At 36.0% G+C, this 15,248-nt stretch overlaps 1 protein-coding gene across 1 annotated transcript in view; it reads right to left on the bottom strand.

Annotated features, from left to right (window-relative positions):
- The window catches only part of SLC25A12 (solute carrier family 25 member 12), a 46,819-nt gene extending 32,156 nt beyond the window's left edge, over positions 1–14,663 (bottom strand). Inside the window, exons 1-4 of the mRNA XM_085066467.1 lie at positions 14,539–14,663; positions 14,003–14,056; positions 9,955–10,097; positions 5,061–5,176 (exon numbers count right to left, since the gene is read on the bottom strand). Coding sequence (XP_084922593.1) covers positions 5,061–5,176; positions 9,955–10,097; positions 14,003–14,056; positions 14,539–14,550 — 325 coding nt within the window. The 5' untranslated portion in view covers positions 14,551–14,663. The remainder of the gene's footprint in view (positions 1–5,060; positions 5,177–9,954; positions 10,098–14,002; positions 14,057–14,538) is intronic.
- Between the last annotated feature and the right edge of the window lie 585 nt (positions 14,664–15,248).

The raw sequence follows: 15,248 nt of genomic DNA, 5'->3' as shown, positions 1-15,248 counted from the left end.
CCCTTGAGGTAGTACCTATTATTTATTTTGACTTATCAGCTCCCTAAGAAGCAGAGTGGAAAGCTCATACAATTCTAGCGCCATCAACCTGTTAACAGAGCTTGCCATTCCCTTGTGCCAGTGATGAAAAAGCAATCACACTAGTTAGGGACACAAAAATATAAAGGTGGTAAGTTTTAAGCAGCAGAGTAAGTATGGTAAAGCTTTGTTGTTTAACAGAGTTGCTTGGGTTTTTTTTAATCTCTCTACTCAGTAATCTACTGTCCAATTTGTGCATATTTCATGCCTAATGTACATAATGCATTTTAACATTTGTATGTTGCTATTTTTCACTTCCTGATAACAGCATATTTCCACCTTGATGCATGAAATAAGGAACTACAGTTAAAGGCAGAAAGACTTCTTTGTAACACCTGATGCCACAGAAGTACATTAGAAGTAACCCAAACGTAATACACTATTTACTTCAATGTGAGAAAGCTAAACTAGAAATAGTTATTTTATTTTTACTCTTATTTTAAAAGGATTATTGAAAGGACTATTGAAAGATGACTGACAGCCATAATAAAAAATTGTCAATACATATAATTTGAACATGAAGTTCTCCCTTTCTGTTCCCTCTTGCTGAACTGTGGTTTTGAAGAAGAATTATTACTATTATTAAGAGGAGGGGTTCCCATTCTACATTGCTCACAAGTATTTAAAACTGTAGTTTAAGCCTGAAAAAAAATACAAAACAAACAAAAAACACAACAAAAAAATGAAACAAAAAGTCCTAACAGTGATGTTTCCTATGTTATCTGTATGTGTTAAGCAAAAGACACTTTGAAAATAGGCAACTAACAGATGGCTACCAGGAGGCCAAAAAAATAGTAGTTCTGGTTTACAGCATACCTGATGAACACACAAATTTTTTCCTCATATCCTCAGGTCTGTAGCTAGGTAATTATGTGTTTTCTTCTGTTTACATTTTAAAAGGTTTCCAGTTTTTATGGTTGCCAATAATATTTTAGAAAGCAGAACTCTTAAGATTAAATCCAAATCCTAATGTTTTCAATCCAGATGCCTTTTAAAAATGGTGAATGAGTGATTAGCAGAAGTGACTCCTGTTTCCTGAAAAATAATACTCATAAAGAAAACACTAACGCGTATTTAACTCCTTTATCTTGATCTTGCTCATCATCTTCCAGTGTTCTCAAACTCTGTGTCCTGATTAAGGCAAACCTGAAATTTCTCTCTCTGATTAAAACTTGCCTAAGAAAACAATTTGGCCAAAACTTCAGTAACCCTGCAGACTCAAATTCTGAAACTATTACATTGATATTCAGTATTTCAGTTCACCAATACTGTACAATTTTCACATAGCAGCATTATGAGGCATCTGGTCGCCTTTTTCCCCCCAAATGACTTTGAAGATGCTGTTATACCCTGCAAAGTATCTGTAATTACATTTTGAGTGCAGGATGTTTCTAAATGCCTTAAGTTCAGTTCCAAAAATATTTACCAATTACCTCCAAATAATTCTGAATACAGAAGAATCATGAACATATTTTTGCTCTATGTTTTTATCCATACCAGCATGTGTATTTAACTGAAAAAGCATCTCTAAAAACTCTCCAGTTTATCAGAGAATGGCTTTCTTTGTGGTGACTCTACAAGAACAGCTGGAAAACACTTTGTAATTGTATAGTCCAATTAAAAGTGATGAAGTACAGATCACTGTACCGTGTGCCAGAGAGAGATTACAAAGAATCCTTTTATTTCCAGTTAGACAACCTATTTTTCAGAGAAGTTTCACAGATAATCACAAACTTCACCTTTTAAACACAAGTAAGGATTATCTGCCTCAACATCCAAAAAAAACCAAATAGCTTGAGCAGATTTATTATTCAGGTTTGCTTTAACCTGAATTCAGGACAAAAGACCTCCACAGAATAAAAATAATATTCCTTAATATAATAGTATTAATTTTATGGAGTTTTTAAATATTTCACTACTGTTAAGTTGCATAGTCAGTTACATCCCATGATTAAAAGACCAAAGTCATTCTTCTCAGGCTACAGACAACAACCTGAAAAAAAATAATTTGTCTTCATCAGCTTTAGCTGTTAGCATTAAATATTTTATGGACAATGTAGTATTGCAAGGGCTCAGCAACAACATATTTCACCTAAAATATTCACCTAAGAAGCATTTATGAAGATGTAGAAGCACTTGAATAGGAATACATGCTTTTTCTCTATTTCTCCATGATTAAAAAGTCATTTAAACTACACTAGCACTTGTAATCAATGGGTTATTAAAAGAGTCATTTCACTGCTTTTTATTCACCAAGCTGACAGCAAGTCCAGTGCAGCTGAAACAAGCAGAGAGTATTGAGCACGCTGTGCTGTTTGCTCAAACAAAGCAGGTCCAGTTTCATGTTCTTGCAACGGACCTACTTCACAAATGTTGCAGAATACCAACTACACACTTATGGCAGTCATTCATGCAGGATTTCTGGATGCCCAAAACCCCTGGAAAAGTGTCCCAAACCAGTAAGGAAGTAGTAGATGACAATAAAGTGGCAGAAGACTTCATGTTTCAACAATTCCAACATATGATATTGCAGACAAAGACATTATCTCAGCACAGCACAGTTAAAAAGTATTTCTACAAAATAGTTTCTAAAGTCTTCTTCTAAGACAGTTCTGTGATACAATTTAATTAATAGTTTCATCACGGGAGAGTAGGAAGCTAAATATTTTAAAAGACAAGTACTAGACTGAGGCTTAAGAGGACCGTAAAATTAATTGCTTGAGAATGGTTCAAAATCATGTCAGTAAATAAATCCTAAACAGATGTGAACCCAAGAGCAACTTGCTTTCAGATACAGAGACAGTTCTAAAATTCAACAAGCATACTTAACTTCCTCCAGATAAGTGAAAATTTGAGTAGATGAGAATATTTTTTGAGAACGCATTATCTTATGCAAGGCCAGTGTTGGTTCAAGTTACTGGTCTAACAGCCCTGAGTTGATTCTGTCCCTTGCTTTGGATGCACAGTGTAGAAAAACCTCAGAAAATCCATGTTGCTTCTGGCAAGACCTACTAGTTTGAGTTAGCTTTGGCATCAGTGCAACCACATCCACAGAGCATTTCATCTAAACTGGAAAATCTTGACTCATATTTGCTCTCATAACCAACATGGCTTACCTGCAGACTGGATACATTACAGAGTCTAGAAAAGACCTGACTTGTCTCACAGTGATTCTCACACCAATTGGCTAAACTTACTCCATTTCAGTATATTTCTAATAATTTACTAAAACTTTTAACTTTAAAACTTATTTTTCTGTATTGTCCTGTTTTTACATGTAACTAAACTCTGTGCCTTTCTGTTTATGTAGTATGAAAGACTGCAGGTTTCAGTTATAAAACAGCCTCCAACGGGCATAAGACTGACTTGAAAACTGACTGCAGGGTTACCAAATTCTGAAGATGTCACATATTATCATTCACATTTTTCACAGATGTATGAATTTGTATGATATGCGTATGAAGGAAAATTAAGTAGCCTATGTTACAAACAAGCAAACAAACAAAGACAAAAAGCAGCAGTGAATGTGGGAACTGTTGCACAAAAGACAGGTACCATGTTGTGTTAATAACATGTTAAATATAGTAGCAGTTGCAATATAATTGATTTTGCAAAAAAAACATGAAGCCAATAGTGTATTTCAAATTCCCTCAAGGATTTCCTATTCAAGATTCATCAGCCTCATAAAAAAATCAGCAAGAAAGATACAGAAAAAACCCACCAATTTTCTGTTGTATAATTTCTCGTGTGTTTTCTTTTAGACTTTAATTATATGCTCATAAAAATAACAATCCTCAGTCTAATTGAGGAATCTGTATATCATCTGAAATGGCTTTTTGCTCAATTATGGAACCAGCTATTTCAAGTGTGTTCATGAGAGCTACCAAGTTCAAACCCCCATTTTGTAAGATTATTAAATACACCATCGTTAACACAGTCACACTTGATTGTAGCAGTTTGTCCAATTCCTAATGACTGCATTTACTGACTTCACTTTATTTAAATTCTAAAGATTTTCTTTTCAAGATGTTGTGTATCCAAATTGCTTAGTATCTGATTCTCCAGTTAACAATATAATTTAACAGGCATCGTAAGTCAAACAGTTTGTTTCCATAAAAAGACCTTTGCTTTTTTTTTTCCCAACAAGTTACAACAATTTTCATAAGAATGAAATAGTACAAACAGCAAGTGGTTACAAATCCAAGCATAGTTTGTATTTTCTTTATTGAGTGCTTTATTCTTTTGGATAGAAATAACATTTAATTATCATTCCATTTTGTTAAAATTCTTACCATTGATTTATCTAATTTTCTTGAACAAGAGGTTTTAAAAATAAAGCCTAGTCCTCCTTAATCTGCAATGTTAGTAACAATTATTTAGCAATATCATAAAGCAGTATAGTTAGGCTAAAGAATTTGGTCTGATTACTAACTTAATTGATTAGGTAACAAAACCAAAGGCCGTATTTTCTTCATAATTTCACAAATTTATGATCTGGTTTTAAGATACACTCCTAACATTAAAGTAAGATTTGTTCCTCGTGGAAAGGAATACCACCACAGGAAATCAAATTACTAGACCTCTTTAATTTCTGTATCAAGCTCTTACTGTATCTAATAACAATTCTTCAAAGATATGTAGAGATCCAGAACATATTTTAAAACTCCCTCATTGCTGAAGGAGTTTGAAGTTCATTACATGGAATTTTACTCAGGATGACACTGAACATTACTGTATTTACTACTTCAGGAAAATGAAAAACCTTGATTCAAGAAGACAGAGCAAAACATATTTTGCCGCTGTGTACTTCTTAAGCTTGTATCACTTGAGAGAGAAAAAAAAAGTTCTACTCATGCAGAGTCTTGGGAAAACAATACAGTACTGCACAAATGCACTTCTATGCACCTGTGGTCATAAACCGTTATTATGATGGATACTATTATAATCACTTTCTTAAACTGTTTTTCTTTATGTATTCTTACCAAATGTTACTTCTCCAGTGCCATTCCTGTCAAATAACTGAAAAGCAACAATGAATATTGCATCTGGAGTACACAAAACAGATTCAAATGCCACAAATTCTTGGAACGAAATCAACCTAGAAAGGAGAACAGAGAAGTTATAAAGATTTTTTAAAATTATTTGTAATACCAATGATAATTTGCATTTGATACTCTAGAAAACAGTGTGATCCAAATATTACATAAAATTCTAGCGTTAAAATAATTAACACTCTAGTGACTGGAAAGTATATTACATTTAAGTAGTTACTTAATGTTCATGCAACTCAGTTTCCTCCTCTATGAAGCGACTGAATTCTTCCTATCCATCAACACCCAAATATAATCCATTCTCACTGAACACCTACAAGTTATTACTTTGTAATTATAAATGTAATCAGACAGCACTTTAAAATTACGACATAAAAACACCACAGAAGTTCTATCACTATGAAATTTACAGGTCTGTCATTGAATTACTACATATGTATTTCTAGTAAAAAAGATACTGTAATCAAGTACAGGAATACACTATAAAACATCCATTTTCTTAAAACAATACATAACATTCATAAAAACCAAACAGGTTCAGAAAAAGTTACACCTTACTATGCATATGGAAAGAATACTACACTTTAAATATAACATGAACGGTCAAGTCATGTACTCAGGGCCAATAAAGAAAGAACATAAAAACATCTGGACACAAGGACAGACATGACAAGGCAGGGAAGGATTTGAGTGTAACAGCAGATCACAAGATTCTGAGCTGTGTATGCAACACAGTCACTATGCACAACTCAGTATGCACTAGTAAATCCAAGTCCCTGTGGTCACCTCATATAAACTCAGACTTCAATGTATGCACAGATAACCTAAAAGGATAATAATAAGTAACTTTTCTAGAGGAACTTTGCTAATTCTGACTAACAGAAAAAAAATATTTAGAAGGGATCCTAATGCTGTATGTATGAACAGTTGCAGAAAGACAAGCCTGAAGCTAAGAGTAGATAACGTTGGCACAAGAAAATGATGGGATATATATTTTAACATTAAATAAACAATAGGAGTAGGAATTTCAAACAGATTTTTATATTAAAAAAATTTACTATGTATCAGTAAATATTGTTGAAATAGGGGATATCACTGCTGCCTAACAATTTTCCTAGAAAATGTACGTAATTGATCTGAACTTAGTACTCATCATACGAGATCACTAGCTCATAGTGATTACTTCAAACATTACTGCTTACTGCTAAAGAGCCACATATAAATTCTGTTCCCCACAGGAAAAAAAAAAAAGAGAAGAAAAATCACAGTATTCACATTATTCATTACTTTATCTAGTCTTTCTCTGTCTAAGTACACATGAAGCTGAATTGAAATACTTTAAAAAGGTTAAATATGTTAACATTCTTATATATATGCACTGCACAAGAAATACAGAAAAAAACTAGTAACTTTGAAAATAATTAAGATATGGCAACTAAAAAATTACCATATTGTCACATTTTAGCCACAAAAATCAGAAATATGAGAATGGTTCTTCACATGCAAAATCCATTTCATCTGAAGGATGATCTTGATAAATAAAGGGTTAGTATCAAAAAAACAAATGTTCCTTTAAAATAATTGTAAATACTATCACTCATATACAAGCACAAAGCTGACACATGAATTAATTCTTAACCAGGAAGCTTTATAACAGACAAAACCAAGTGATGATCCCTGTAGAATGCATCCATAGAAGCCTGAACCTGAAAGAAGACATCTTCAGAGGTCTCACTATAACAGTGCCTACAGCAAAAGGTGATAGACACATTCAATTTCCTTTCCACATATTCAACTTGCAATGCCTGAGAGCAGGGATAGCCTGTGATCCTCCACTAGCCATTAGGGTGGAGATAACAGGAGCTAGATTTAACAGAATGATGGAGCTTCCCACCCAATCACTACTCAAGTACCATCCACTGAACCCACTGCATTACAGAGTCCATAACAATATCAAATCACTCACCTCTCGTCTTATCTGTAACATTTAAAAAAAATTCTTTCCCTCTGATTTCTTCTGTACTGTTACCCTTCAAAAGCACACAAAGTAAGCCATGTGTTTGCAATTCTTTTCTGTCTTTTTTCCCACCACAAGTATTTTCTCATTTTTCCCCACACAACATAGCTTTATAAACATTATGTATAGCTATGCTGTGACTCTCCATTATGTGAAATCCCAACTCTTTCTTGGGGACTTCACTTAAGAACAGATTTTCAGATTTAAGAATGAAATGCTGATAAAAAGGGTACCCAAAAACAAGCAGATAAAATTAATTTTTAATTGCTACTGTCAATTTTTGAAGGTTTCAAGGGACAAGAAAATATTTTAGCTGGTTTTGACACACATATGTGTGTGCATACATATATATATATATATATGTAAGTATATTCTTCAGACAGGATATTTATCCTAATTTCAAAACCAGTGCCTGCAGTCTGAAGACATGGGAATGCTAATGCTTTCAGCATCAGTGAAATTCTGTTGTATTAAATAGATAACAGACAACAGACAAGTTTAAACCAAATTCTAATTTAGAGATCATCATGTAAATTTCTCAGAACATGCACTTGTAACAACAAGGAATAAACATTTGGGAAGTGAACAGTCATCTCTTATAAGAACTACCTTACTGAGCTCCACTAAAGCAAGCCACTCTTGTACAGCAGTAATGGGAGAAGGCAATAGTACTCTGGAACAGTTAAGTAAGGATCAAGTTACCATTAGAATAAAGTAAAAACCCATTTTTATTAAACACATGCCTACAGAGAGCCAGTTCCAAAATGTGCTGTTTCTGTAAAGTGCCAAACTTAAAACCTAAAAGAAATAAAAATATATTAACAATGGAAGCAACCACCAACTTTTGGCTATATATTTCAAGGGCAAGCAAGGCTAAGAGAATATGATACCAGATACAGATAGAGGAATGAAATTTTGTAACAGAACCCAAAGCTTCTCCATGACTTGCAGCACCACACTGGGCTGTCAATTTACAAGTATGGAATAGGACTACTGATACTTCCTCAGACTTCATAAAGTAATTTTAAGTCCTTGGAAAGACAAAACACATTCTGGAATTCAGTTAAGATTAAAATAATTATTCACACTGTTAGAGTCTAGATTTTGATATATTACAGCTCACTACAAATGAAAGAATACGAATGTAAAAATAAACTGATGATAACAGGGCTATAACAAATTCTTCACATAAAATATAGACTAAATATAGATTAAAACATGTAGAAAAAAAGTTTCAGACAACTATTCAAACAGATAAACATTTTATACCTCAAACTATATGGTAGTGCAAAATAAAAATCCCACTTTTCCCATATAGAAGGTGATAAAGCACACTTACCCACACTTGATTATCTCACTTCACATACTACCCAGATTTAAAAAAAAAAAAACCAATAAAACAAAACTAACAAAAATCTTGTATTCACAGAGAAAGTAACAAAAAGTGATGCCTGAAAGTTCTGTTGTACCAGTAAAACAAACTGATTTCCTACTGTAAGAAAGACCCTTTTATAAGACATTTTCTGAAGAAATACACACCATAAAAGATAACCAACAGCTTTCAGAGAAACAAGATGCTAAGCATGCTGGTTTACTTCTTCAATTAAACTATTACTTGAACAGATACATACAAAGTTACCTTTACAATCCATAATAAAGCAACAAACTGCAGCCATGTATTGGAAAGAGAGACGGGTTACTTAGATTTATCAAATATATGTATATTCAAATATATTACCAAAGTGCTGCAGCCTTATGAAAAGAAAAATCATATAGCATTACATCAAATAGGAGATCCTATATTTGTCATTTAGAGTAAGAAGCATACAGCATATACAATTTCATTTCTATAGCACAGATACTGTGCAAGCTGCTCGGGATACTAAGCAAACTAATAAAATGTTCTACAGCAGAATGCAGGAAAACAAAACCAAAATTTAAGTAACCAAGGAATTTAAGGAGCTTTCAATTTAAAATAAGCTACATTTTTATATTTGTAAATCTATACTATTCTAACAGCATTTTCTTCTCTACAAATAGCCACTCACTTTTGCATTTTTGACCTCTTCTCTGATCCATCTTAACTTTCTCACTTTAACTATGTTCATGCCTCCTACTACAATCCAAGGCCAAAACTAGAAGCCTATATACAGCAAAAGAAAAGGCTTCTTGGAAGACAAATGACTTAGAGGGCACTACCTCAGCAGAGCAGACAATTCATAAATTAGTTTCAGGGAACTGTCTAAAAGTGTGTAGCAGCACCTGTAAGCAGAATTGGAAAAGCTTTATGTGGTGTGACCTGATCTTCATCAGGCAAACGGCTTTTTCCTTCATAGAGTCACTAGTGTCTCTATTTCCTAATTGTCAACACTTTAAAAAAGACCCCAGTGGTTTGATTTGAATTGCACACTACAGAAATAAGAAAGCTCTTCCATATTTTCATGTTTACTTACAGGTACTGAAGACTCTACACCTAGTGATGGCCACAGACATACAGAAAAGAACTGCTCCAATGCAACCACACTACACTAAACTTACCTGCAGTTCAACTTCCTCAGCTTTTATAGAATTTAATAAAATATCATCAAAATAAGTAATTAATTTTTAAAAAATCCACGTTGAACACCATCATTTTTTCTCAGTCTTCACAAATTTAGTCTACTGTACTTGTGAAAAATACCTCTCATTTAAATACACCTCAACTGTAATAAAATCAATAACATATTTTAGAATATGAAGCTATCAAACTCATGTACTCATACATTTACCAATGCACTACAGGTCTCAAGTGGAAAGCAAAATTCTCACCCATCTTTAGTTTGATCTGCCACTCCAGCCAACAGCTGCACTGTTTTAGGATTGTGATGCGGATCTGTATGAAGCCCTAGGTATTTCTGCACAAAATCCTCTGGGGTCATGTAATGCTCACCATCTTGCTCAACACTTGCATACTAGAATAAAAATAAAAAATCAAAGCCACACAAACAAAAATTAATCAATTTACATGCTAATTATCAGTGATTACCAAATTAGTATCTTTACTGAATATAAGTTAAAATGCTGCACAACTGTCTGCACGTAAATGCTCTGAAATTAAAGGGCTGGATTAAATGAACAAAGTTATTGAACTAGTTTTATACTACCAACAATCAGATTTCCCTGTACAATATATGTGTTCACATAATGACCAGTATCTTCTAATTAAAAGACAATTACATATTTCAGAAACTGTCAGGAAATTGCAAAAATTTATAAAAATTACAACCACGCTGTAGCATTCCATTTGCAGCTACACTGCAAACATAGCACATAAATTTTCTTACTATTTCCAGTAGCAGATATCTTCTGAATAATTGTTCCTGATCTATAATAGGACCTATAATTATTTTGTAAAACATGTATTATTTCTTTTCTCCTTTTGTGAGAAATAATTGCTCACAATAATTTTTATCCCGAAACCACTGTTTTTAAGGAAAGATTTACACATACATGGCTTGCTTCACAGTATCATAGCCTCTCACATCACCTCATCACCTCTCCCTCATCCACCCTATAGCTGTGATGACAACTGTTTGCAAGACTTTACTGTAAACCAGAGTACTGAATTTATGGAGAATTAAAATAGAGTATTTCCACTATAACAGGAACACAAAGCAGTGGACAGGAATGCCTTAATTCAGCACTGCAGCCAATATGAAGCACAACGAAACTGTGGCTTCTCTGAATCAACTCTGAAAGGTTCTCTTCTCAGCCGTACACACAAGTGACTGAAAAAAGCCTCATGAAGCACAATGCTGCTGCAAGACATGAAATCCAGAAAAAATGTTATGTATGAAGGACCATCACACATGCAAAGCATGGAGCATATCTTCAAGAATAACTGGTCAACTGTATGACAACAGAGTGCATATCAAAGACAGTCAAAATCTAAATACCATCTTTTTTTCCTCCAGACACCAATTTACCTGAGTTTATAATAAAAAATAATTTATAATAATAACTTTCACAATAAAAACTGTTTGGGGGAAGTTTTGTTAAAAAAAATTTGAGACAAAAATAATTAACTGACAGACACATTGAACTCCGTATGAGAAGGTCATGGCATTTTGGAAGAGTTTGGCAGTGAGCCAGTAAATTAAGGCCTAACCAAGTTGCTACACATGTAAATACATTAGTCCTATGTTTTCACCACATAACTTCAGAATTTTTTTAGCCCAAATTAGGCAATTGTAAATTATAACTTAATTTGAATATAAAACATAACACATCAATTAAATCTATATTTTTGTCAGTCTTGAACTCTATTACTTTAGAAGACAAAATTCTTACTATACATTTATAGATTGTCTCAGGAAGGCACTTGATGAATTTCCAGGAGACTTTTTTTTTTAACATAAGACAAACATACAAACCCCCCTACTCTACTCTACAAGATGGTGCTAGGGATCACCACACTTTCAGAAACAATGCTTTGGAAATTTCTTTTTGTTTTTCTCCACCTTGCTCCAACAGGTTACACTTGAACTCAGCAGGCAGGGAATAATTCAACTGTATTTTCCAAAGGCTGACTGTGACTTTTCTAAGAAAAATAATGAAGGTTCACTAAGAAATCCGGTAACTGGTTTTCCACCCAACTCTTTTATCCTTCAGTGATAATTTTTTATGAAATTTGTTCTTTTATGGTTGTTACTGAAGTCTGTGGTTAGCAAAAACCTAAGAGGTAACTTATCTGATGATACACAGACATGAAATTTCAATACCTGCATTTCATAGTTACAAGACTTAGAGAAATAGCACACCTTTTTAATGCAAATCAAACTTTATATTTTTAACAGTTTAAATAGTTAGAATAAGCAGACAGCACACTTCAGAAATTCTAAAGAGAAAGGTATATATCAAACATCCTTTAAGATACAACATAAACTGCATGGCCAGAGGGCACCAATCATGTTAGAAGACATGCATGAACAGAAGGAAACTGAAGTACACTCTCTACGATTAAGGTGAATGGTGACGAAGCCTACAGTTCACATCTTGCCTTCTAACCATTTCCAAGAGAAGCCAAATTTAGGAAGGAATGCACGACCTTTAGCTGAAGCTCACAGAACAGGCCAGCACTCTCAGCAAAGAGCACAACATATCTGACCCCTAAACACTTGCAATATTTCATAACAAGACTTTCTGCAACTTAGTCTTGAAAAGAATTATTCTCTTTTGTGTTAAAACCTGTAACTAAGTTTGATTTCTAACCATCAAACAAAAACACCATTTCAAACTCAATTTTGATCAAATAGAATGCAGAAGAAATACAAACTCTTTTTCTATGCTTTTTTTCTTTACTGCAAAATCTCAGATATTCAAAGGGAGAAAGGAGAGCTTTTTCATTCCTCAGAGCTCAAAACAATCCACACCTTCATTTGCATGCTTCTTTGAAGATAACAAGACAGAGTTATGAGGAAGACCAAAAAGCCATTTTTTAAAAACAGACTGTCTGCTTCAGAAAATTTCAACATCCAGTTGTACAGTGGTCTTCCTCTCCACTGTTCTCTGTGTGACCACTATCAAGGACTTCAATTGTTTATTTCCAGAAGCAAGAACTTCTACTGATCGGATGTCAAGAACCATAAAGAGTTCACATTTGAATATTTGGACACCTCATTTCACATTTTTCCATTCAAATGTACATAACTATCTTGCAAAAAGTTGGAAAAATATGTTCTAGAATCATGTTTTTATACTGTATTAATATTTCTTTTTAAAAATACTATTTTCATGTTGCTGATTTTACTAACATACTCTACTCTATTCTTTATCTGTGAAAGCTGAATGTCATGTCAACCAAAAATGAACCTGTGTTGGAATATTTTTTACTAGAAACTAGACGGTGAGCGTCCATAGTTTGATGCCAGCATTCTAACCTTTTGCATTCCAGCAATGTTTCAATGTAATCCAATATGCAAAAGCAAAACCACCAAAATTATGGTTGGGATATAACTCCTCTCTCTCAGGCAGAAAGGTCTCTCTGACAACTTATCATAAATGGAAATTATCAGATGGTACAGTGGAACAGAAAATACAGGTAAAAAAATTAAATAATAGATTTTCTCATTTACAGTATTAACTCTAATTTTGTACTCTTTTTAATAGAGAAAAGCATCTGGAATATACTGTGTAACACTCAACATAAGGGGAAAAAAGGTATTTTAGAGATTTTGAAATATAAGTGGCCCAGCTATGTAACTAAAACTTAGTTCTTGTTCTTCTTATTCCATATGCCTGATTCAAACTTCATCATCAACGTTTCAGGATTGACTGGTTTTCCTTTCTGATTTAGGATTGATCTGGATTTTCTGATCATGCTTTACTGAAACAAGGGAGTGGAGAAACCTCCATACTATTAGTTATATATGTTAATTCTAAGGCACTGCAAGGAATAATATTATGAAATATATAAATCCTGAAAAGTCAATTTTAAGTTGTAAAAGCATTGCCAGTGGTCCAACCATTTGTAAGAACACATAAATCCCAAGAACAAAACATACAGCCATGGAAGAAAATTTTTTTTTAAATGCTGCAAAGGTGTATTAAAAAAACCCCAGTACTTAGTTATAACTACTTGTTTTATAGAAAACTAGAAAATAGTTCACAAAAGTGCTTAATATTATAATATGGAACTAGTTATCACAATGTGTGCCAGCAGCAGCTTCTCCTCAATGCCTGACAGCCTTTTCAATACCCTGTGTCTGCTAAGTGAACTTTTAAGTGTCCCACCAGCACGACCCGCCTTTGATGCCACGGCAGACTGCTGGAATGGCAAACACCAGAAGTCTGTCACTCAAACATTAGATCTTTTTACCTGCAAAAAAATATTTCGTAGCTCGGCGGGATCCGCTCTTTTGGTTGAATGCACCTGTAAACACAAGCACATTAATGCTTCGCTAGCCGGGCTACCGTGAGAGCGCAGCTAAAATCAGTGCTTCGCCGCGCCGGGCAAGGGCGGCAAGGCGGGCTCGCCCGTCAGCCCGGCAGGCCCGAGCTCAGCCATGACCGCGCCGCGCTCCGCGGGACGCACAGGGCTCCGCGCCGCTGACAGCTGTCAGCACCGCGCTGCCCGCCAAGGGCGCGGCGCCCCGACCCCCGGCACGACCGCCGCCGCACCCCGGGACCCCGGCCCGCGCCCCACGGGGCACTTGGGCGGGCGGGGGCAGCCCGGGCTGCGCCGCCGCTCCCTCGGGGCCGCCCCGCCATCACCGCCCCCGCCCCGCCATCCCCCGGGCCCCGCGGGGCTCCCGCAGCGGCGGCAGCCGCCTCCCCCCGCCGCCCGCCTGCCCTCGGCCCCGCGCGGGATCCGCCCGGCTCCTCCTGCCGCCAGCAAAGGAGCGGGAGAGTCACCTTGACCGCCATGCTGCGCCCGCTGAGGAGTAGGAGGAGGAGCCGCCCGCCCGCCGCGCCGCCGCAGCAGCCGCTGCCTCAGCGCAGCGCCGCGGGGGTGAGCGCCTCGCCCTGCCCTGCCCTGCCCTGCCCCGCCCCGCCCGGCCCGGCAGCGCCCTGAGGGCAACGCGTCTGCCTCGCCCGGGCACCGACAGAGCCACGGTGGGCTTGTGCGGGGGGCTGCTTGTAGCACAGTGCAAAACTGAGCCTTTCTCAATGCTGCTGAATCTCATTGCTGGCCTAACAGATGCAGCCGTGCCCCTGAGGGTCAGCAAAGCTGTACCTGTTGGTTCCAAGTGCCAAAACTGTTCGTAGACTGCTGTTCTTGCAGCCTGGCTACAAACTGGTGGTAGCTCCATATTTCAGACATAGAACCGGATGCCCAAAAGCTGCCTGGAATTCAGTAACTTCTCATAGGGTCTTACAGTCCTTTAGCAGCAGAACACACATATGCTTTGTACTTCGAAAAGAAAAACATGCAGGTCACATCCTTAAGAAAGGATGTGACCTGCTTCGTTGCAACAGTTCAATCACAGTAAGTGCTTATAAAACCTGACTTAAATAATACTGCATGTTTTGCCTTGAAATATTGCTGCACTATCTCAAGAGCCCACCAAAGGGCCAGCTTTTATTACATACCACTGGAAAACATATAAAGGTAAGATTCTGGT

Source organism: Lichenostomus cassidix, chromosome 7 (genome assembly GCF_008360975.1).
Source record: "Lichenostomus cassidix isolate B80296 chromosome 7, HeHo_3.0, whole genome shotgun sequence".
Taxonomy (NCBI): Eukaryota; Metazoa; Chordata; class Aves; order Passeriformes; family Meliphagidae; genus Lichenostomus; species Lichenostomus cassidix.
Note: the sequence above shows the minus strand (reverse complement) of the source record. Positions and strands in the feature narration are given on the sequence as shown.